General features: G+C 42.3%; 2 protein-coding genes across 3 annotated transcripts in view; both read left to right on the top strand.

The window, feature by feature from the left end:
* The window catches only part of SERPINE2 (serpin family E member 2), a 38,877-nt gene extending 24,122 nt beyond the window's left edge, over nt 1–14,755 (top strand). Inside the window, exons 3-9 of one of the 2 annotated variants that reach the window (XM_073359930.1) lie at nt 2,980–3,207; nt 4,052–4,249; nt 9,156–9,354; nt 9,498–9,598; nt 12,762–12,848; nt 13,593–13,676; nt 14,157–14,755. In XM_073359930.1, the coding sequence (XP_073216031.1) occupies nt 2,980–3,207; nt 4,052–4,249; nt 9,156–9,354; nt 9,498–9,598; nt 12,762–12,848; nt 13,593–13,676; nt 14,157–14,194 (935 nt within the window). In that variant the 3' untranslated portion in view covers nt 14,195–14,755. The remainder of the gene's footprint in view (nt 1–2,979; nt 3,208–4,051; nt 4,250–9,155; nt 9,355–9,497; nt 9,599–12,761; nt 12,849–13,592; nt 13,677–14,156) is intronic. The other variant, XM_073359929.1, reaches the window with a different exon arrangement.
* An 896-nt stretch (nt 14,756–15,651) lies between these two features.
* Nucleotides 15,652–18,291, top strand: LOC140917339 (uncharacterized). The gene is made up of 2 exons (XM_073359931.1): nt 15,652–16,998; nt 17,587–18,291. The coding sequence occupies exons 1-2, from the start codon at nt 16,416–16,418 to the stop codon at nt 18,126–18,128; spliced, it is 1,125 nt and encodes a 374-aa protein (XP_073216032.1). The 5' UTR covers nt 15,652–16,415; the 3' UTR covers nt 18,129–18,291.
* Nucleotides 18,292–24,974: the final 6,683 nt, after the last annotated feature.

Consider the following 24,974-nt stretch of genomic DNA (forward strand, 5'->3'; position numbering starts at 1 on the left):
TCATCCATCCATACGTTTACATCCCACTACACACTTACCCAGCAGGCCTGGGATGATGCTGGCTTCGGTAGGGCAGTACTGCAAGCTGTGAAACTGTGAACTCTGAGCCCACCTCCATAGATACTGCTTTTGAGTGACCTAAAATGGAATCAACATGAGCAAGCACTCGCAGAAAAAAAACGGTTACCTGCCTTTTATAACTATTGTTCTTTGAAATGTGTTGCTCATCTCCATTCCATTACCTGCCCTCCTACCCCTCTGTCGGAGTTACTAGCAAGAAGGAACTGAGGGGGTGTCGGGTCGGCAGTGTCTAATATACTGACACATGAGCACAGCACTCAAGGGGGCGCCACAGCCAACCCTACGGATACTGCTAAGGCAAAAGTCTGACAGCTGTAGGCGCGGACACACCTAGAATGGAATGGACATGAGTAACACATCTCGAAGAACAACAGTTACGAAAGGTAGGTGATCATTTTTGTTGTTGCTGTTCATACTGGTTCCTGTGTAGGTTACAGTGTGTGGCCTTGCCAAAATATATTTCTGCTGGAGATTTGGGTCTCGTAGAGCCACACTGGCTCACATGTTTTGGGACTGTCCCAGGATACAGACCTTGTTGGCAGTTTCAGCCAAGGGGCCAAGAAATGAATGAGACTAAACAGTCCTTGTAGCTTTACAGATAATCTCTGCAGCACAAAGTTGAAGTCCAATGCCAGCATAGTATGGGTAGATTGCAATGCCTCTATCCCTGTTGTACTACAACAGCCTTTAATTTAAGATTTCAGAAATTATTGGGCAATAAAATTATTTTTATATTTAGTTTCTTATAGGCCTCTGAGCCCATTTAGTTGGCGGGCTCTCTTTTGGATCTTTTGATGCTTTTTTGGCTTTGCTTCTGTTTCTTCTGTCAAGATCCCAGACTCTCTAGCCTTTCCCGGGCCGCCTTTCTATTCAAACATCCCTTTCTTTCAGTCTCTGTTCCTGACATTGGCATAAATCCCTGTTATTCCTCTACCAGTTCCTTTCCTCTAGAGAGTAGGGTGAGAGTACTTGCTGCTTCTTAGCATGCCAGTGAGGCTTAGCAGCAGCACAGAATGCTGGCACTTACAGAATCTTAAAGGAGCTGTGTTTATGAAATGTGAAACCTTCCAAAAGGTGAGTACATTTTCAGACCTATAAAGAATGAGCAATGTTGATGTTTTCCTGTAACACACTGTCCCCTCCTTAATTGCTTTGCTGTGCAGTTTTCTGTGTTGTGTACAGCTAAATGATTTAGTGTTGCTTAATAAAATATCCAAATGTTGAAGATTCAAATCCTTTTATGGGGTAATCTTGAATTTAAAAGCATTTGAGTTTTCTAAACATAGCTATTTGCAAGAGTTTCAATGCTTCAAAATTAATGAATTTATTCAGTTTTGGTTGACTTAGTCTAACAATCCTAGACACATGAGACAAACTTTTCTGTAGTGTGACCCATATCTTAATATAAAGAGTCTCATGGACCACCACCTTTTTTATGTTTGCATGGACCTCCTCTTCTCTTGTTCATGATTGCCTAATAACCCTGTGACAGCTACAAAAGTTGCTTACTTGGAAAGGTAACTCTAGGGACGTATTTAAAGCATTTTTAGCTATCTTTTAATGCAATTTAGTATCTAGAAGCAAGGAGGAGAGCCAGTACCATGTGCGCAGCCAGCTCTCCCTAAACCACCAGCAAATTTCAGTGGATGACTAGTGGGGTACAGACTAACTTGAAAACATCCGTTATGGTATGCTCACCAAAAGAATATGTCCATAATATTGAAGACTGTGAATACACGGAGATCATGTGATCTGTCTTACTAAAGGAGTCACAGTAATGTAACCAGCAGGGCCAACTATTGAGGACTTATCCTACATGGAGCTGAAATGGTGGTTGTTGAATCTTTTGCTTTCTTTTTTTCCCTTCTCAGCTCCTTTTTTGTGTGGCTTTTTAGAAGCATTAATGACCGAACTGAGGTGTGACCAATGTAATAGTTTTCCTGTGCTGCTCTAAGGGCATGTCTATACTTACGGGGGTCATAACACCTTCCTTGGAAGACCACTCTTTCATAGAGACTTTTATGGAGCATATTGCAACCTATTAATAGTTGATACCTTTGGATAAATACTCTGCTTCTGATTAGATGTTGGAGTCTAATACTGAATTTCCTTACTAGTGTAGCCTAGTCTTCAGATTTAATTTTAGTTTGTTCCGGAAACTTTCCAAAGGTCGGTCTCTCTCTCTTTTTTTGGTTAGCACACAGTTTCCAGAAAACTTTTTTATATCCACTCTATTCCTTACTGAATGGAATGGAGGGATCAAAAATGACTACCTTAGTTTTTCAGTTTATGGTCTAGTCCCCCCCCCCCCCCATGACTTCTGCCTCTTAGGCACAGGAATAAGGGTAGTTCCCCTGGTCCTTCTACTCTGAGTGGCCAGAATGAATATTCCTATTCAGTTGTAGCTGCTGGGAAGATGAGGACTCTCATCCACAAAATAACATTGTAGTATTGTGTTAAGTTGCAGTGCTGTAAACATGTCAGCATAGGGTCAGGATGTTGCAGCCTAATTTATGTTGTGGCTCTCTAGTGTAATTGATGACAGTTTAACTAGATTGTTTTTGTTTGTTTGTACCTATTCAGGAATAAACATTTTAACTGTATTGTCCATGCCAGAAAGTTATTGATTAATATACCACATCAGGACTCTGATGTACAGTACAAGGATTAGACAAAGAGCCAAATTCTTCGCTGTGAAGTAGTGTCCTTCAGATAAGTCAGAGATCCTGTTGCTCAGATGAGTGTTTAAGAATGTCTGTCAATGGCATTGGTATTCTTTCTTTACCCCATCATGTTAGTGTGTGTGTGGATGTCCGTAATTACTGGTACAAGTTAACTCCTTTAAAGCTTCTCTTTGATTTTCCTTTCTAAATAAAACTTGCTGTTATTTCTAACTAGGAGTTGGTAAAGTATTAAAGAAGATAAACAAGGCCATAGTCTCAAAGAAGAATAAAGACATTGTGACAGTTGCTAATGCAGTGTTTGTAAAGAGTGGCTTTAAAATGGAAGTGCCTTTTGTTACAAGAAACAAAGAGGTGTTTCAGTGCAGTGTCAAGACGGTGGATTTCGAGGACAAAAATGCAGCATGCAGTTCCATAAACCAGTGGGTGAAAAATGAAACAAGGGGTAGGTATTGAATTTTTTGTGTAACTATGTTAAACACTTATTTTATATACACACTAAAGTTAAGAGAGAGGTAAAAAGTTTTTTAAAAGTGGTGGGAAGACACTACAGCATCTCAACTTATCCCTAGTATATATATTTTTTTTAACTTGGGTGCACCTTGCCTAACTACTTGGAGATGCATGGTATCAATTGTCCTTTAAGAGTCACTTCTATGAAGCTAATTCCAGTGATGTTATTTTCATAAACAAAGAGAAACTGCAAAACTTACCACTCCCATTATTCAAAATTATCTACATATTGCTGAGGCCAGAGTTCGGGTTTTACATTACAGCATAATTAGCTTGTGTTGCATCTTGGTATCTGTTGGGAGATGAGTGACATCATGGGGATGCTTGCAGTGTGTCATTGATTGTGGTAAAGGCAATAGATGGGTGGCAACAAGTGTTGGAGATTTTTCCTTTTAACTTTCATTTCCAGGCTGTGGCTGATTCAGCCTTAATTGTTTACTAAACTAAGCACACAACAAATGTTGCTAAATAACGCCCTACCTGAGCACAACTCTTAGATGGGTGCTAGAGTGTTCCCTTGCTAGTGAAAACTAAGATCCTAATACAGCTGCCACTATACTCAGTAAAATGACTCCACTGATGTCAGCGGGCCCTGAAATGAGCGGAGCTATAATTCTTCAGGCTGGAGTTAGCAGCCATCTTTGCTCCAATTCAGAATGAATGTTACCTAGTGAATTACAAAGTACATTGGCACTTCTGTTTCCTCATGACCAACTGGCTTACATTGTGACAGAAAATGCTCAATTTCCCCACTTCCTTTTTTATTTTATTTTCAGGTATGATTGATAATCTCTTATCTCCAGACATTATTGATGGTGCTTTGACCAGGTTGGTGCTGGTAAATGCGGTGTATTTCAAAGGCTTATGGAAATCTCGTTTTCAACCTGAAAATACAAAGAAACGCACATTTAATGGAGCTGATGGGAAGACTTACCAAGTACCTATGCTGGCCCAGTTGTCTCTGTTCCGCTGTGGTAAGCTCAGGAGCTAGTTTCTTGTAAATGAAACACAAAACTTTTTGCACTGTACTCCTTTCAAAATGTAGGCAAAGAAGGTTAATGTATGTGTTTGTGGGGGGGATACATAGCATTCCTGTTTGAGTAGATATTTGTGTTGAAAGCTACTGTTGGTTAAGTGGGAAAACTTTTTAAACTCGTATCTCCTGTGGATTAAACCTTGAGAACTGTGAATGGTCTGCACCTTTGGAAATCGGGTGACTTTTATTTAGGTGCATTGTTTTAGATGCTCCTGTTCAAAACCTTTGGCCAAATAGATAAGAAATAAAATGTGTCCTGTCCTTAATCAAAAACCTATCTAAAGTAGAAAACCTTAGAATTACTTTGTTTTTATATTGTATTTTACCCATATATTGTGGGAAGGAATATGCTTTAAAAATCTGCAAATAAAAATTAAAATACAGAGTTCTTTAATAGCAGGCCATAATAAGTGTAAACAAAGCATGCTTAAATTCACTTTAGATTCTGAAGTAGTGGACAGCTGGAAACAGCTTTTCAGACAATAGCCATTAAATCAAGGGACTGAGTAGCACAGGGTTAGTATTTTAGTTGTTTACCTCTGGAGGCCAGCATTTAAATTCTAAATTGGGTTGCAAGTGAAAAGGAGTTCACTGGATTCAGCCTAATTTCTATGTCTGTCACAAAACCAGAACAGACGCCCACATGACTGGCAGCCTCTACTCAAGAGTGCCAGTACTGAAATGAGAAAAGGAGTACTTGTGGCACCTTAGAGACTAACCAATTTATTTGAGCATGAGCTTTCGTGAGCTACAGCTCACTTCATCGGATGCATCATCGGAGCTGTAGCTCACGAAAGGTCATACTCAAATAAATTGGTTAGTCTCTAAGGTGCCACAAGTACTCCTTTTCTTTTTGCGAATACAGACTAACACGGCTGTTACTCTGAAACCTGAGTACTGAAATGGGTTTTGCTGGTCAGGCTCACAGTGCATTGGCAGCATTTTTAGAAGTGTGTATGCATGTTTTCTGCCTGTGGTCTAAGATGAGAGACATGCTATTTGTAACTTGCTTTTGTATGCACTAAACACAGTTACAATGAATAAATGTAGAAATATATCTGAAAAAATAATGTTACTGGTAAAGGAATGTACCATCAGCTTGCCAAGAGGGCAAACATAAATGTATTGCCTCTATTTTTTCGCTTATAAGTGATCAGTGTTAAAAATGTGCTCGTTTAGCCAACATAGGAGCTTAAAAATAGATCACTCTCTGGTTTAAAAAATATGAAACTATTTTGTACCTTGGCCATGTCCTGAAAATCTTTACACATTAAAGCAAAAATTAAATGCTTAAGACAGATAAAACTTGAGAGCTGTGAATGAAAATCACGTATTGAAATATTTAGGATCTATACTTCAGCAAATGACCACACGTCACGGTCAGGTCTTGCTTACAATTCTTGTATTACCCTAAAATTCATAGGGCCAGAATCTGATGTAAATAGGGAGTAACTCTTCTATTACATTGTTGTAACTGTGATTAGAATCAAGGCCATTATTTTCAAGGCCTTTAGATGGAAAGTATTAAGCTTCCTGTTTCAGAATTGAAACACATGTTTCAGGTTAGGTGTCTTAATACAGTTGAATGCAGAGGTTCTCAGATTTCTTAGTAGTGTGAGAAGCATCTGAGGAGCAAAAACATCTTGTAGATACCCTCCATCCCCATTTTCAGCTCTGAAGATCACAGCATCCTATGGCAACTACAGCAACTGTTTGGAAACCTAGTATGGGAAAGTAAAGTGTGTGTTGCTCTTTTTAAATGTAATTTAGCCATTGTGAATGAGGGAAGCTGTCAACATGTAATCACCAGGCTCTCTGCGGACCACTAGTTTGAGAACTACAAGCTTAATGTAAAGGAGATAATGAGACAGAAAACATTTTCTTTAGTTGAGCTGGAAAAGGAGGTGAGCTAGAAAAAGAGGTAAGGTAACTGCTCCCTTCTACCATCTCTGTAATGAGCTGATTTCATGCAAGCAGTCTTAAGGTTGCAGAGTTCTGCTAACAAGGTTAATTTTCTGGTATAGAAATCCCTCATCAATTTGGGTTGGCATGCAGATGGGGATTTTGATCCAGAGTGGGAAGTGTAGTGAGATGTTGCTGCTGTGTAGTGACTCTGTCCCAAATATCAGTCTCTAGCACATTGTGATCTGTGCACATAGACGAGCTCTTCTCATCTGAGAGACTCCTTTAAGTCTGCTCTGATGAAACTTGTTCTTTTGGCACTTGTCTAAAAAGCCATATTAACTGAAAAAAGGGTGGAGCAGGAAGAGGGACCCTATTCAACTAGGGTAGCCAGCTGCCTGGTTTTTGACTGGAAAATCCAGTTGAAAAAGGGACTTGATTGGTGTCCAGTCAGCAGTACAGTCTGGATACCCAAAGTCCAGTTACAGGTGGCAGCAGAGGCACTGGGTCATCACCTTTGCCAACCCCTATTCAGCTGGGGCTGCCTCCTACCTGCATCGGATGGCTGCGAGTCCCTCCCAACCTAGGGAGAGGGGAGTAGGAGGTAAGAGGGGAAAAGCAGCAAACAATGAGGAGATGTGGGAAGAGGAGTGAATGGGGTGGAGCCTTGGAGGGAAGAGGTGGGGCGGAGGAGGTTCTGGCACTCCTACTGGTGTGTCTAGTTTTTAAATATTTCAAAGTTGGCAACCCTATAAAGGGACTGTCCACTCAAGACAATGTTACAACAGAATCTAAATGCATAGAGCATAACACTGAGGGAAGAGTTTCCTTCGTGGTCTTACAAGTAAGTGCTTTTCAGCTAAATATGTAGGCAGCATGCTGTCCACCCAGCTGATGATGGTAAGAATTCTAGTTGATAAAGGATTCCCTGTCACAAAAAGGAATCTCTTTGATTAGGAAACCAACCTATTAGAGTCTATCAGCCTCCAACGTGTCTCCAGAAAAGTAAAGAAAATAATTAGCTTTAATTATTTAATTTAATTTAAATAAAATGCTAGTAATTAGACATAGGAAAGACTCTCAGATTGCTAATGGATCTTCAAGTTGCAATGCAGTCCTCTGAGATGGGACATCTATAGATAAACTGCTAGCTGTAATCCTCCATGACTAACACCTGTGATGTTTTGTTAAAGTACCAGTTAGTGTCTTGATAGTTAAAAGGGTCTTTTAAGAATCTTAGCATGAGCTGAGCTGGCTGGAGGCCTATTATGGTGTGTAATGCTTTACCAGCAATAGGAGCTACTTGTGGAAATCTCTTTACTCTTGAATAAATTTCAGGATGTCTTTTTATTGCTTTCTTTTTGTGAGAAGAGATGTTATTGTGAAACAAGTTTGTGATTAACTTAATTTGTTAACTTCTTCCTTTTTTCTGTTAACTATAAAATAAGGAGAACTTTAGTCCATTTCCCAGATAGATTGTGTCCTGGAACATATAAAATGGTTTTCAGTTCCCTTAGCCTTTTTGACCACTTATTTTCTTGTAACTCTGTCTCCATATGTATTCTTTGCTGATCAAGATCCATTCAAGTAGCTAGACTTTTTTTTTCTACTTTCTTTTCCAACTGGTAAACAAGCCTGTTGTGCTTTTCATCAGCCCTGTTAGTGTTATTGCATAGTACTTTCAGTTTCATGTCCTAATATCCCATAACAGAACAAGGAAGAGGATAGTCTGGGTTTTTTGTTTGTTTCCAAGTGGTATGGAAATAGTATGCTACTATGCTCATAATAGTATGCTACTGATGTAATTATGGTCTTTAACTAAAGTAGTTATGGTCCCTGGTGGATTACCAGCAGCAGTTTGAATGCTAGCATAATTTGTATGTAGGTGTTTATGCTGGAAAGTTTTATTAGGATGCACCATTGGATTTATGTCTAGCCACAATAAACTGCTGCTAAAGTAGCATCACATGGGACAAAAAAATCCAATAATCTTTTGAACGATCACATACTGAAAACTGCCTTTTAAAACACTAACAGGATTTTGCATCTTTTAATAATAATGGAAAGACCCCTATTGACTTCAGTGGCCTTTGGATGAGACCCCATGTATGTTTACCCACTGAATATGGTCCTGCACATTACAGATAGTCAGTGGCCTGCTACAATCTGTTGTGCATCATGTGCTTACAAACTGCTGGCAGTCCTATCCTGGGCAATATCTAAGTTCCTAAGCTTGTCTTTTTTTTTTTTTTTTTTTTTTTTTTTTTTTTTTTTGCTACCCTCTGTTCTTATTGTTATCTGTGTCCTTTACTTGCCTACCTTACTGTTTCCAGGGGAGTCTCCTTGGTGAACTGTAGCAGTAGGCTCTTTTACTCACAGTTCAGAAGCAGCACAAGATTCAAAGGGGTTCAAATGCAGATGTTGTGGCAGTTGGCAGAGACTGTTAAAGACTCTTTCTGATCCCCAGTGTACCATAGTCCTTAGAGGAAAAGAAAACCTGCTTTACAAAAGGAATCTCGTGCTCTCTTTTGGATGGTCTTTTATTTCCATCATGTCTCCCACCCACTACCGTTTCAGTAGATGCTGATGAGACTCTGAAGCAGGCTGCAGCATGGCTATTTATATTTTCAAAGGAACTCCAACAATCCACCAAGTAATATTCATGTAACTTGTAGAAACTAATCTGAGACACCATAGAGTAGATTTTTTGGCTCTATCTGCATTGCATTATCAAATGTAACATTTATATAGACTCCATGCTTGTTATGTAAGTGAACTCTACTGGAAGATGGTAACCCAACTGTGACATTGAGACTTTACAGTTACAATAATATTAAAGCTTTGCCAATAGGTTTAACATTTTTACTCACTACTGCTTTTGAATATCCGAGGTTGAAGGCTTTTAACTGAGAATTATGACTTCTCTCTCTCCCTCTCCTTAGGCACAACAAGTACCCCAAATGACTTGTGGTATAACATAATTGAATTGCCTTACCATGGCGAAAGCATCAGTATGTTGATTGCTCTGCCTACAGAAAGCACTACCCCTCTCTCTGCCATCATTCCTCACATCAGCACAAAAACAATACAGAGCTGGATGACAACCATGATACAAAAGAGAGTGCAAGTTATTTTACCCAAGTGAGTACTAATATCTTCCAGTCTCTTCTCCCCCCCCCCCCCCAACCCCCAAAATAAGGAATTCTTCTATAGTCCTTCTCAGCACTTAAAGCAACATTTAGTCATAATTCTGATGTCTCTTCTATTTTGCATGCTGCAATCAGGTTCACAGCAGTAGCAGAAACAGATTTAAAGGAGCCTCTGAAAGTACTTGGCATTACAGATATGTTTGAGCAGTCAAAGGCAAACTTTGCAAAAATAACAAGTAGGTTGTCTTGTTTAAATTCTTCTTCTTCCGGTTTTTGTTCACGTTTTCTAGAACTGCTGTTTTACAATTGCAATTATTAAAACAACCTGCTGCTTTGAAACATTTCCACCAAAAGGCAAACATCTAAATTAATAACAAAGTTAACCATATGGTGTGTCTTGCGAGAAGTAAATAAAATGTTATGAGGCATTTTCACAGTCAGAGTCGTACATTTTCTTCAATATTTTTCCTTTTGGCTTACAAAAAAATCATGTTAGATGAGACCATAATGGAAGATGTAATTGAGGCACTTTTTTTCTTTTACAATTTGTTCTATAAACTTTGCATCAACAGACTTGAGAGAAAGGAAGGATGTCTGCCAAATTGATGGTAATGTTGAGTAAAAATGGAACAGTCATTGAACTGCCTAATTGATCCATAAACTTTTTTCTCTTTCTGACAATGGAGCACTGACTTCTAAAAGAGAACTGGATGTCTTGTGGCTATGAATTTTATGTCACCATCAGATTTCTGATTAGTTACTCGGGGGGGAAAAAAAAAACATCCAAAACAAAAAGACCTTGCTTGTTAACGCAACTCATTTATATCTCTTATACACTTCTCCACTTGAAATAAGAGATTAAGTTCCTTTTAGGGCTATCGAACGGTTAAAAAAATTAATTGCAATTAATTGCAGTTTTAATCACACTGTTAAACATTAACAATACCAATTTAAATTTATTATAAATATTTTGGATGTTTTTCTACATTTTCAAATATATTGATTTTTATTACAACGCAGAATACAAAGTGTAGAATGCTCATTTTACATTATTTTTATTACAAATATTTGCACGGTAATAAAAGTGCAATGTACAAGTCGATGCATGAAGAGGTATATGACTGTATAGCATATCAGGCACATAAATACCTTGTAATGCTGGCTACAACAGTGCCATACAAATGCCTGGTCTCACTTTCAGGTGACATTGTAAATCAGCAGCAGGCAGCAGTATCTCCCGTAAATGTAAACAAGCTTTTTGTCTTAGCAATTGGCTGAACAAGAAGTAGAACTGAATGGACTTGTAGGCTCTAAAGTTTTACATTGTTTTGTTTTTTTTGAGTGCGGTTATTTAAAAAAAAAAATTCTACATTTGTAAGTTGCACTTTTATGATCAAGAGATTGCACTACGGTACTTGTATGCGGTGAACTGAAACATACTATTTCTTTTGTTTATCCTTTTTACAGTGCAAATATTTGTAATAAAAATAATATAAAGTGAGCACTGTACACTTTGTATTCTGTTGTAACTGAAGTCAATATATTTGAAAATATAGAAAATATTTATAATTTATATTGGTATTGGTTAGCAGTGCAAGTAAAACTGATTAATCACGATTAATTTTTTTAATTGAGTTAATTTGTTTTGAGTTAATCACGTGAGTTTACTGCAATTAATTGTGAGCCCTTAGTCCTTTATTTTATTGGAAGCAAAGTGTTCTATTTAAACAGTTTTTAAGGTACTCAGGATGAATTTAAATTGTATTACCTGTTGCTATAATTTCTGTATTTAAGAAAAAATTACTCTGATTACAAATTTTCAGTTTTACCTTTAAAACCACAAAATAAGCTCAGAATCTAAGATTGTACCAGTAGTTTTTAAAAATTATTTGTGTTGCTGCATCTTTAGGGTAAACTATGTCCTCCAGTCACCTAGACATTTTCTATCCCATTTATTTTATTACTGTCATCATAAACATAATGCACTTAATCAGTGAGTGAATTGTGCCACTGATTTCTGCATCACTAAATAAAGCCAGGGCAAAAGATTCTGATTTTGGACATTGTCCATCACCATGTGTTTGTTTTAATTATATACACAAGCATGTGCTAATACTGCAATGGCATGTATACACAAATGCCATAGCAGACTTGTTTAGTGTGTTAAATTTCATATTAGCACTCTTTCTGTGCTTTGGCTAATGTATGTGTTAACTAATAGCAACATTGTGCCTGTGTTAATACTTCTCAATTTAACAACTGATATACTACGGTTATATAAGAAACAGTCACGCAGAAGTCCCACTAATCCATTCCTTTACATGAAGCATATTGTATGCTTTCTCTGCTTGGTGTCATCAGATTGGCTGCTTCTGTAGTGATCAGATCCAGCAACTGCATCTTAACAACAGGACAAAATCCTCTTGCTTACACCATGATTTCAATCTTTACTAGGATTGCCAGGTGTCCAGTTTTTGACCAGACCACCCAGTCGAAAAGGGACCCTGGCTGCTCCGGTCAGCACTGCTGACCAGGCTGTTAAAAGTCCGATCAGCAGGGCTAAGGCAGGCTCCCTGCCTGCCATGGGTCCACACAGCTCCCGGAAGCAGCAGCATGTCCCTACTCCAGCTCCTATTTCATAGGGGCAGCCAAGGGGCTCAGCATGCTGTCTGCGCCCCAAGCGCTGGCTCTGCAGTTCCCATTGGCCAGGAACCATGGCCAATGGGAGATGCGGGGGGCAGTGTCTGAGGAGGGGGCAGCACACAGAGCTGCCTGGCCGCACCTCTGCGTAGGAGCCGGAGAGGGCACATGCCGCTGCTTCCAGGAGCTGATTGAGGTAAGTGCCGCTGGGAGCCTGCACCCCGACCCTCCTCCCCTGTGCCTGCCCCAGCCCTGATCCCCCTCCCATCCTCTGAACCCCTCAGTCCCAGCCCAGAGCCCCCCCGCCGCTGTGCTCCAGCCCTGATCTCCCTCACGCCCTCCAAACCGCTGGGTCCCAGCCCAGAGCAGCCTCCTGCATCCTATATCCCTCATCTCTGGCCCCACACCAGAGCCTGCACCCTCAGCTGGAGCCATCATCCCCTGCACCCCAATCCTCTGTCCCAGCCCGGTGAAAATGAGCGAGGGTGTGCGACAGAAGGAATGGGGGAGATGGAGTGAGAGGGGGGGCAGGGCCTCTGAGACAGCATGCAGCGGGGCAGGGCAAGGGTGTTTGGTTTTGTGTGAATAGAAAGTTGGCAACCCTAGTCTTTGCTAGAATTGTAGCAGCCTTCTCATGCTCTGCTATACAGTTGGTCTGCCAGATACAAGAAACTTACTACTTTGGAAAACTTTACATACAGTATAACAAATGTATAACTGCATGTTAATACAAGTGCTGTTCTTGTTTTGGTCACACAGGAACAGAGAGCCTTCATGTATCTCATATTTTGCAAAAAGCAAAAATTGAAGTTAGTGAAGATGGAACCAAAGCTTCTGCAGCAACAAGTATGTAGTTCTCTCTCTGGTTTAATTTAATCCTTAATTAAAAGTAACTATACTAAAACAAATTAATTAGATTTTCTCTGAAGTGGGAAACCTTTTGTGAACGCTTAAATTGAGATCACTTCAGCAGAAGCACGTACTCAGAAAGGACAGTAAAAAATCAAGTGAATTTTACCATTGAGAGGTGGTTTTTTGTTTTTGTTTAAGTGAATTTTATGTCAATACAGAATTAGTTAAACATAGCCTTCCACAAATTGTAAACAGTCTCTTCACTCCACTAGCTACCTATAGAACAGCATCAAGTTTAAAATTTAGTGGCCAAATCCTTGACTCCTAATATGCCTCCTTGTGCTGTTCCAGAGGCACGCATTTATGCCACACTGCTCTAAGATGGCAGCTGGGTTTTCCTGTAGGGGAACAATCTTGAATTTTGATGTTAATTATTAGTTCTTCTCTTTTTTGAATGGATTGTGTGGTTCTGGTGAGCAATATAAGAAGGCTCATTTGCAATAGATAGCATTGGATAAAATGGCCTCCTGTGGCTGACCCATGCTGCCACTGGTGATTATAAAACAATTAATAAACTGATGCATGATAGTGAAATGGAACATCTAAAGGAGCAAACAAATATCGAATGCAAATCATAAACCTGTTTGATGCTTCATATTTGCACTGTTTGTAGTGTGATAGTGTTTGGCTTGTTTAATTTTCCATCCCATTTTTCTCTTCTTTCACTTTCTTTGGAAGCTGCAATTTTAATAGCCAGGTCTTCCCCTCCTTGGTTTATAGTAGACAGACCATTTGTATTTTTCATCCGTCACAATCCTACAGGTAAGCAAAGTTTGTATTATTTTGCGTGCAAGTTGAGTTCATACAGTATAATGACTACATGCAAACTGTAATTTCTAGGTGGGAAAGCTTGAAGCTGTCCAGTAGGTGCTGCTAAAACAAATACAAAAGATGCTTCTGTCTTATGCTTTTAACTTTGTTTAAAATAAACCAGAAGAACTGGAAAACCTACTCCACAGGAGGTCAGACTAGATGATCATGATGGTCCGTTCTGACCTTAAAGTGTATGGGAGGGTCTTGGGAGAATCTATATTCGTATACACTCCAAACTCACCTAAAAACAAATAGTTTGTTAATCTACAGTTCCCCTAACCAAAACAAAGAAAGCTCATGGAGTGTGAAACAGCCTTCTTACCTAGATTTTATTTGAATGCATTCTGTAAATGTATTTTTCAGTGAATGCTCTACAATACTTACAAATTGGATATATGTAGTAATATTAGTCTTTATTTAATCCCTTAGGTGCAGTCTTGTTTATGGGACAAATAAACAAACCTTGAGTACGGAAAAGGTTTTCCTTAAGAAGCAAAGTAGAGACTCATTTGATACATCCTTGCTAGTTCCGTTAAATATTTTCGTACACTACTTTCACTTCACTCAAGAACTAGTTTTTAGCCTGCTGTGACTAGATTTTGAAAAAAGAGTCAATGTAGTTCTGGTTTTGTGGGAAAATACAAATTGAAAACTATGATACCTTTTCAAAATGTCTAAAAGATTCTTTGAACTACTGAATGGTTGCCTATGCTAACAAACTTACTGAGCTTTTTCTGTCCTAAGAATTTTATGCATAGTTCTTGTGGGAGGGTTTTAACAAGAGCATGACTAAACAAACCATTTCTGTTAGCATTGATTTTTCTGTGGAAAATGTCTTTGGGTTTGTAGATGTCCCTTCAACACTATTTTTGCCCTTGAATGGCTTGATGACTGGGTATCTTTTGTGGAACTAGATGAAAAGCTCTAGCAGTTTATTTTATATAATGCATGTAACACTGAGGTAAAGTTTTAAAGAACTAATGTCTTGATAACACATTTGCATTGATGTCCTATTTTACTGTAATGTAAACTTGTCATTGCTAGTATTCACTTTGTATTGGATTTAAATTTTATATCTGTTTTTGTACAAAGGAAAAATAAAATGCATTATGAACAGTCAGAGAAGCCAAGGTATCACAGCAATGTGCTGGTGAGCATTTGTGGGCAGGACTCCTGGGAGCCACTTGTTAAAATTCTACCACCAACTGAAAGGATGGTTTTCTTGATTTCCCTAGCCTGATGGAGCTAAGCCTCTCTGCAATCTGCTAAACGAGTCCTGCCGTGGATGACTTATCCCTAAGGCTTCAAAAATATGTTTGAAAAGCAAATATTTTGTCTTTGCAGTGCCCCAGATTGCACCTAATGGCAGGTGTTTTCAAAAATGTACCGGAGGAGGAGATCTCAGCTCCCCCCTAGGAGGTCCTTTCCCACACTTCAAAGGATGCAAGTTAAACAGTATTATTATCAACACCTGGAGGATATCGTTTAGGAACAGTGTATCAGCAAAGTGTTCCAAGGAAGAGCACGTGATGGGTTTGCTTATCACTGAGTTGCCTTCCTACTTGTTCGAGAGCATTTTTGTGTAATTAGTTGGGGTGGGGCTGGAAGTATGGAAAGAGCAGATTCTTGAGTCCCTCATATCACCTCTCTGTGAGCAAATGTATCCCTGTGACTTGGGGTCTGCTCTGGTGCAAGGCAACAGAGACTCAGTGTGGATAAAATGCTCCCATTCTGTTGCAGTAGAGTCCTACACACGTGCATTGGCGTAACTGTCTGCATAAGGTGCAGAGTGGTGGAGAGTTGGGCCCATTGTGTTTATCACAAGCCTAAGAGCATTTAAAACTTGTGTGAACTAGTTTGTTAACTTAGCAGTTGAAGAAAATGATAGTTCCACATAACAAGCACATCTGCATCTGTCCCGGATTTAAATTATCAGCAGTATGAGATATCAGGACTGGGTCTCATTAAAATAAGCTGTCAACATTGATAACTGCTTATTTGCAATAGCAGGAATAAGGAAATATCTGATCATTTATGTCTAGAAAATGATTGTGATTTTCAGGAGATCTTATGTGGAGAAGTCGTACCTATATAGGGAAGTAGCACTATATGCTCTGTGCTGTGTGGCAGACAACGGGTAATAAAACTTGTAACTTCTGAGAGTCCGCTTAAAGAAGAATACAAGAAATTTAATAAAGCACTGCTGGCATAGTCAGTAGCATTTGTAACCCTTCTGCCAACATGGGCCAGGTTCTCTCCCGCACCAAGATATGCGCAGAACAGGAGGTAGGAAGGGGGCCTTCAGAGAGCCGTTGTAGCTCCCTGACTCTGAGCCCTGGTCTACACTAGGACTTTAGGTCGAATTTAGCAACGTTAAATCGATTTAAACCTGCACCCGTCCACACAGTGAAGCCCTTTATTTCGACTTAAAGGGCTCTTAAAATCGATTTCCTTACTCCACCCCTGACAAGTGGATTAGCGCTTAAATCGACATTCCCGGCTCGAATTTGGGGTACTGTGGACACAATTCGATGGTATTGGCCTCCGGGAGCTATCCCAGAGTGCTCCATTCTGACCGCTCTGGACAGCACTCTCAACTCAGATGCACTGGCCAGGTAGACAGGAAAAGAACCGCAAACTTTTGAATCTCATTTCCTGTTTGGCCAGCGTGGCAAGCTGCAGGTGACCATGCAGAGCTCATCAGCACAGGTGACCATGATGGAGTCCCAGAATCGCAAAAGAGCTCCAGCATGGACCGAACGGGAGGTACGGGATCTGATCGCTGTTTGGGGAGAGGAATCCGTGCTATCAGAACTCCGTTCCAGTTTTCGAAATGCCAAAACCTTTGTGAAAATCTCCCAGGGCATGAAGGACAGAGGCCATAACAGGGACCCGAAGCAGTGCCGCGTGAAACTGAAGGAGCTGAGGCAAGCCTACCAGAAAACCAGAGAGGCGAACAGCCGCTCTGGGTCAGAGCCCCAAACATGCCGCTTCTATGATGAGCTGCATGCCATTTTAGGGGGTTCAGCCACCACTACCCCAGCCGTGTTGTTTGACTCCTTCAATGGAGATGGAGGCAATACGGAAGCAGGTTTTGGGGACGAAGAAGATGATGATGATGAGGAGGTTGTAGATAGCTCACAGCAAGCAAGCGGAGAAACCGGTTTTCCCGACAGCCAGGAACTGTTTCTCACCCTAGACCTGGAGCCAGTACCCCCCGAACCCACCCAAGGCTGCCTCCTGGACCCAGCAGGCGGAGAAGGGACCTCTGGTGAGTGTACCTTTTAAAATGCTATACATGGTTTAAAAGCAAGCATGTGAAAGGATTACTTTGCCCTGGCATTTGTGGTTCTCCTAGATGTAGTCCTAAAGCCTTTGCAAAAGGTTTCTGGGGAGGGCAGCCTTGTTTCGTCCTTCATGGTAGGACACTTTACCACTCCAGGCCAGTAACACGTACTCGGGAATCACTGTAGAACAAAGCATTGCAGTGTATGTTTGCTGGCATTCAACCAAAATCCGTTCTTTATCTCTCTGTGTTATCCTCAGGAGAGTGAGATATAATTCATGGTCACCTGGTTGAAATAGAGTGCTTTTCTTCAGGGACACTCAGAGGTGCCCGTTCCTGCTGTGCTGTTTGCCTGTGGCTGAACAGAAATGTTCGCCGCTGTTAGCCACAGGGAGGGGGGAAGGTTGAGGGGGTAGTCACGCGGTGGGGGGAGGCAAAATGCGACCTTGTAACGAAAGCACATGTGCTATGTATGTAATGTTAACAGCAAGGTTTACCCTGAAAGAGTGTAGTGACTGTTTTATAAAATGTGTCTTTTTAAATACCGCTGTCGCTTTTTTTTTTCTCCACCAGCTGCATGTGTTTCAATGATCACAGGATCTTCTCCTTCCCAGAGGCTAGTGAAGCTTAGAAAGAAAAAAAAACGCACTCGCGATGAAATGTTCTCCGAGCTCATGCTGTCCTCCCACACTGACAGAGCACAGACGAATGCGTGGAGGCAAATAATGTCAGAGTGCAGGAAAGCACAAAATGACCGGGAGGAGAGGTGGCGGGCTGAAGAGAGTAAGTGGCGGGCTGAAGAGAGTAAGTGGCGGGCTGAAGACAGGGCTGAAGCTCAAATGTGGCGGCAGCGTGATGAGAGGAGGCAGGATTCAATGCTGAGGCTGCTGCAGGACCAAACCAGAATGTTCCAGTGTATGGTTGAGCTGCAGCAAAGGCAGCTGGAGCACAGACTGCCACTGCTGCCCCTCTGTAACCAACCGCCCTCCTCCCCAAGTTCCATAGCCTCCACACCCAGACGCCCAAGAACGCGGTGGGGGGGCCTCTGGCCAACCAGCCACTCCACCACAGAGGATTGCCCAAAAAAAAGAAGGCTGTCATTCAATAAATTTTAAAGTTGTAAACTTTTAAAGTGCTGTGCTTAAAGTGCTGTGTGGCATTTTCCTTCCCTCCTCCACCACCCCTCCTGGGATACCTTGGTAGTCATCTCCCTATTTGTGTGATGAATGAATAACGAATGCATGACTGTGAAGCAGCAATGACTTTATTGCCTCTGCAAGCGGTGATTAAAGGGAGGAGGGGAGGGTGGTTAGCTTACAGGGAAGCAGAGTGAACCAAGGGGCGGGGGGTTTCATCAAGGAGAAACAAACAGAACTTTCACAGCGTAGCCTGGCCAGTCATGAAACTGGTTTTCAAAGCTTCTCTGATGCGTACCGCACCCTCCTGTGCTCTTCTAACCGCCCTGGTGTCTCGCTGCGCGTAACCAGCAGCTAGGCGATTTGCCTCAGCCTCCCACCCCGCCATAAACGTCTCCCCCTTACTCTCACAGATATTGTGGAGCACACAGCAAGCAGTAATAACAGTGGAAATATTGGTTTCGCAGAGGTCTAAGCGAGTCAGTAAACTGCGCCAGCGCGCCTTTAAACGTCCAAATGCACATTCTACCACCATTCTGCACTTGCTCAGCCTGTAGTTGAACAGCTCCTGACTACTGTCCAGGCTGCCTGTGTACAGCTTCATGAGCCATGGCATTAAGGGGTAGGCTGGGTCCCCAAGGATACATATAGGCATTTCAACATCCCCAACAGTTATTTTCTGGTCTGGGAATAAAGTCCCTTCCTGCAGCTTTTGAAACAGACCAGAGTTCCTGAAGATGCGAGCGTCATGCACCTTTCCCGGCCATCCCACGTTGATGTTGGTGAAACGTCCCTTGTGATCCACCAGAGCTTGCAGCACTATCGAAAATTACCCCTTGCGGTTTATGTACTCGGCGGCTTGGTGCTCTGGTGCCAAGATAGGGATATGGGTTCCGTCTATAGCCCCACCACAGTTAGGGAATCCCATTGCAGCAAAGCCATCCACTATGACCTGCACATTTCCCAGGGTCACTACCCTTGATATCAGCAGATCTTTGATTGCATGAGCTACTTGCATAACAGCAGCCCCCACAGTAGATTTGCCCACTCCAAATTGATTCCCAACTGACCGGTAGCTGTCTGGCGTTGCAAGCTTCCACAGGGCTATCGCCACTCGCTTCTCAACTGTGAGGGCTGCTCTCATCCTGGTATTCATGCACTTCAGGGCAGGGGAAAGCAAGTCACAAAGTTCCATGAAAGTGCCCTTACGCATGCGAAAGTTTCGCAGCCACTGGGAATCGTCCCAGACCTGCAACACTATGCGGTCCCACCAGTCTGTGCTTGTTTCCTGATCACTCACGGGACCGCGCTGACGTCGCCTCCTCGCCCGGTATCGCGTTGCCATGTTCTGGTGCTGCATATACTGCTGGATAATGCGTGTGGTGGTTGATGTGCTCCTAATTGCCAAAATGAGCTCAGCGGCCTCCATGCTTGCCTTGGTATGGCGTCCGCACAGAAAAAAGGCGCGGAACGATTGTCTGCCGTTGCTCTGACGGAGGGAGGGGCGACTGACGACACAGCTTACAGGGTTGGCTTTAGGGAGCTAAAATCAACAAAGGGTGTGCCTGTACATCAAGGAGTATTTCAGGCAGGACTGCACGGAGGGTTCCAATAAGAAATGGTGCACCAAAGTTATCGTTGTTATTGGAACAAGGAGGTTAGCCTGGCCTCTGATTGATACATGGCTAGATTTACCTCGCTGCGCCTTCTCTGTGAGTGACTGCAGTGTGATCTAGACAGGGGAGGAGGAAAATGAGTACAAAACAAATCTGGTCTATTTCTTGTTCTGACCCACTCCATCTATCCTTTACATCTTTTGCTGGCAGCAGATGGTGCAGAAGGACTGCATGCCATCCACATCTCATGGCTGCTTGGCAGAAGATGGTACAGTACGACTGCTAGCCATCTTCATCTCTTGCCTGCCTGGCATAAGATGGTACAATACGACTGCTAGCAATCCTCATCTCTTGCCTGCCTGGCAGAAGATGGTACAGTACGACTGCTAGCAGTCCGTATCGCCTGCCCGCTCACCATAAGACGGTTCAATAGGACTGCAGGACTAAAGAGAATGACCTGGTCAAGTCACTCCAAATTTAGTCCCTGCGCCCATGTCTGCCCAGGCGCTCCCAGCCGACGTGGCCAGGAGCACCTCGGACACGACGAGGACGACTACCAGTCGTATTGCACCGTCTGCTGCCAGAAGGCAATGGGTTGCTGCTACTGTGCAGCAAAGCCGTACCGCGTCTGCCAGCACCCAGGAGACATAGGGTGACGGTTACCTGAGCTGGCTCCATGCTTGCCGTGGTATGGCGTCTGCACAGGTAACTCAGGAAAAAAGGCGCGAAACGATTGTCTGCCCTTGCTTTCACGGAGGGAGGGAGGGAACGGGGGCCTGACGACACGTACCCAGAACCACCCGCGACAATGTTTTAGCCCCATCAGAGTGCTCCATTGTGAGTGCTCTGGACAGCACTCTCAGATGCCCGATTGTTTGCCATTGCTCTGACGCTGGGAGGGGCGCTTACAGGGTTGGCTTCAGGGAGCTAAAATCAACAAAGGGGGTGGCTTTACATCAAGGAGTATTTCAGGCAGGACTTCACGGAGGGTTCCAATAAGAAATGGTGCACTTAAGTTATCGTTATTGGAACAAGGAGGTTAGCCTGGCCTCTGATTGATACATGGCTAGATTTACCTCGCTGCACCTTCTCTGTAAGTGACTGCAGTGTGATCTAGAAGAATGAGTCCCCTAGACAGGGGAGGGGGGGAAGCAAATCTGGTCTATTTCTTGTTTTGATCCACTCCATCTATCTTTTACATCTTTGGCTGGCAGCAGACGGTGCAGAAGGACTGCATGCCATCCACATCTCATGGCTGCTCGGCAGAAGATGGTACAGTACGACTGCTAGCAGTCCGTATCGCCTGCCCGCTCACCATAAGACGGTTCAATAGGACTGACTGCAGGACTAAAGAGAATGACCTGGTCAAGTCACTCCAAATTTAGTCCCTGCGCCCATGTCTGCCCAGGCGCTCCTGATCGACCTCACAGAGGCGACCAGGAGCACCTCAGACATGACGATGACGGCTACCAGTCATACTGTACCGTCTGCTGCCACAAGGCAAGGGGTTGCTGCTACTGTGTAGCAATGCCGTACCGCGTCTGCCAGCATCCAGGAGACATAGGGTGACGGTTACCTGAGCGGGCTCCATGCTTGCCGTGGTATGGCGTCTGCACAGGTAACTCAGGAAAAAAGGCGCGAAATGATTGTCTGCCCTTGCTTTCATGGGGGGAGGGAGGGTGGGAACGGGGGCCTGACGATATGTACCCAGAACCACCCGCGACAATGTTTTAGCCCCATCAGGCATTGGGATATCAACCCAGAATTCCAATGGGCAGCGGAGACTGCGGGAACTGTGGGATAGCTACCCACAGTGCAACGCTCCAGAAGTCGACGCTTGCCTCGGTACTGTGGAAGCGCTCTGCCGAGTTAATGCACTTAATGCACTTAGAGCATTTTCTGTGGGGACACACACACTTGAATATATAAAACCGATTTCAAAAAAACCGACTTCTATAAATTCGACCTAATTTCGTAGTGTAGACATACCCTGAAGCTGTTACTAGTCTCACTCTTTGGCAGGGCCCTGTGTTTCTGGGGTGGGGAAAGGAGTGCTCTGAAATTTTAGTCCCTATATACTACAGTGAGGCAGACCTGTTTTCAAACCTGTATGTTAGTACAGCTCTCAAAGCAGCTAACTAGGCTCAGCCCCAAGTGCCACTGAACCTTGACTCCCATGTGGTTCTCTTTTTGTGTACATTAAGAGCAGTAAACCAGAGGGCCTGAATGAAGCTGAGCTGCCTCTTAAGAGAGTGCCCCTTCTTTTGCTCACCTCTTAATTCACCCCAAAGATGTTGCGAGGAGGTAGATCTTGCCCTATGATGGTAGATAACTCTTGGAAGAAGCCAGATCTCGTTGCCTACAACCCCCAAAGAAGTTGAGGGGGAAGTCAGTAGGAACCAGATCCTCTTCCCTATCTCTGTCCATGATGCACTGAATTACAGGAGCTGGGTCTAGCTACTCCAGATGCCTAGTTGTGTAACTGATCCTAATTTGTTGTATTGGTGAACCTTTCTGGCCAGCAAGCCTCACCTCCATTAGACGCAGTCTAAAGGTAAGGATGGAAATAAGGAGCCTGAGCACAGAGAGGAGCCAGATGAGGCTCACGTGTGTTAGTTGCTTAAATGGAAAAATTGAATTCTAAGCCCTTTTAAACCCACAAATGTAAGTTAGCTCTGCTCTTCCCTGTGGGACTTTCCAATTTTTCCAGGCATCTGACTAGAAGTTAAAGAGTTGGTCAAAAATTTCCATCAAAACTGTTTTTCAGCTATAAATTGGGTTTTCAGATAAACAATTTTTTTTTAATCAAACAGGACTTGGGCAGGAGCTATCAGTGAGAATAAACAGTATGAACTTTGTACGATAAGAAGGGTTTGAATTACGGGGGGGACCAAAAAAGTGTTCATGTCTCCAGAAATGAAAAACAGCAACTTTACTGTGTGTCCTAACTTAGCCCTCTTCTCCCCTTAAACAACTACTTTATCCTTCCCTTCCAAAACTGCAAAAAGTAAACAAAAAACCCTTGTCTTGGCATGGGATGAAGTATTTGAATCCTCAGGCACACCGGAAGGCTTCCTTTGAAAATCAGAAGAGGGGTCAAAATTGGATTTTCAACAGAAACCTTTTCATCTTTAGTTGTGGAGTCTGTGACCTCTTTGTTCATAATTTAGTGACATGTCATTTATTGAATCAGACTGGGACTAGTGAACAATTTTCCAAGTAAAAGCAGCAGCACAGAGCTAAACAAAGACAGTGTCAGTGAAATCTACCCATCCGCCTACAAATTTTAGGATCCGCAGTCGAAATATTTAGTATCTAGGACTCGTTTCTTGAATTCCACAATTCTTGATGCTCCCCGTTGTAGAATTGTTTCAGTAGTAACACAAGGCTGAAAAGCTGATTGAAATGTCTAACAAAGGTGATAAAATGAGTCTGAACAAGATATATTCTGTTTATTGACTTTCTCCAAACCCTTAGTCTAAAAGAGGGATAAGCAGAAGGTCTGGGAGAAGGGAGAGAAATATGTATCTAAAAAGTTAGTGGCTGGATTGGCCACTGTAAAGATTATAGATCCCTGCAGAGTCAAGGGTGTTTTTGTGATGATAAACCCCTGACAGCAACAATACTGTTCCCACAAACACAGACTTTGAGTTCAGTGAGTTATTTCATATAAAATATCCAAATGGCCACTGATAGAGTGATGCTTTAGCACTGAACTGTGCTTGTGCTTTGTGCTGTGTTTTTCTCATTAATTCTTATTGCACCATAGTCTCTTCAGTCTACTGGCTGTTTTCCCAGTTCTTTAAGGCTTTTTGAGTATCCACCCAAGACCTTCTGGAAATTGGAATTTTGATGCCTTCATGTTTCTGGACATCCATCTTAACTTCACTTAAAGGAAGAATATTGAGGTGGCTGGGCCCGAATCACACTTTTTCTCCCACTGCCCCTGTTTGTTCCATAGCCCATCTAATTCTCGATCTCTACCCCACAAAAGACTCAAAGGATTCTGTACCCTATTTTCTTTTCTTCAAGGGGCACCACGCTGTCTGTAGCCCTATAGATGTGTGCAATCCCACAATAACCAGCCTGCCTACATCCCTGTGATGGTAGAAAAATAATTCTGCCTCCGTATTCAAAACAGAGGTTGGAAACAGAGTGACCATATGGAAGCGAACTTGCGCTTTTAATTACAACCTACCTCTTATTGGCATCCTTTAGGAAGGAAACTATTTTCCTTAGAGGTGGTGTGTCGTAATGGATTGATCACTGGCCTGGGCCTCAGGAAATGTAGCTTCTATTCCCAGTGCTGCGGCGGGGTGACCTTGTGCAAATATTTCACCACCATTTTCCCCATCTCTAAAATGCAGATGATGATACAGAGTTCCCTTATAAAGCACTTTCATATCTACTGATGAAAAGTGCTTAATAAGAGCTAGGTATTATTCAAATGTGGATGGTGCGCTGGGCAGGGAATGAACATGGGTAAATAATTTTATCTGCATTTTTTGGGGTGAGTCTGAGGGGCAGGAAGAAGAAAGGAAACAGAGGGAGAACAGTCAGTGACTGTTTCCTGCAAGAAGGGCTACAATCAAGAAACTCTGGATACGAAAGTGCATCCTCTTTAGAAAGCAATTAAAGGTAGTGAGGCTGGGTGGCTACATAGGATTTCTCATAGTTAAATGTGTCTACTAGAAATGAACTCATTTGTTTTCTGAAAAGGAAATTTTGTTCATCTGGTGGATCGTAAAGTTTTTCATAATTTCAGAGGCTTAAAATATTTTCTCTCATGCTTTTCTTAAATCTTATTAAATTTTTGAAATATTCTTGAGGTCTTGCATGCTGCATATGCCATCAGCCTGGCCCACTTAAACCTAGTTCTATTTTTATTTTTTAAGTCTTGGCCATTAATGGGGAAAAAAGCAAAATTCTCAACCTGTGTAAATCTGATATAGCTCAATTGATTTCAATGAAACTATGCTGATTTACACATGCTGAGGATCTGGGCCAGAGAGTTCAACCATGGCAACCAATTTCAGAAAGTTACTTCTCTTAAAATGCTGTTTGTCACCTGGCAATATAGTACTGTAGTAGACCAAGGCTAATAAAGGTTAAAAAGAATAAGAATTTCAGATCCACATCTAGGAACAGAGCTGCAACCTCCACTAAGGAGTGGAAACAATAACTATTTTCCCATCTTATCGCACTTTAA

The sequence above is a fragment of the Lepidochelys kempii genome, chromosome 9 (assembly GCF_965140265.1).
Source record: "Lepidochelys kempii isolate rLepKem1 chromosome 9, rLepKem1.hap2, whole genome shotgun sequence".
NCBI classification, from domain to species: Eukaryota; Metazoa; Chordata; order Testudines; family Cheloniidae; genus Lepidochelys; species Lepidochelys kempii.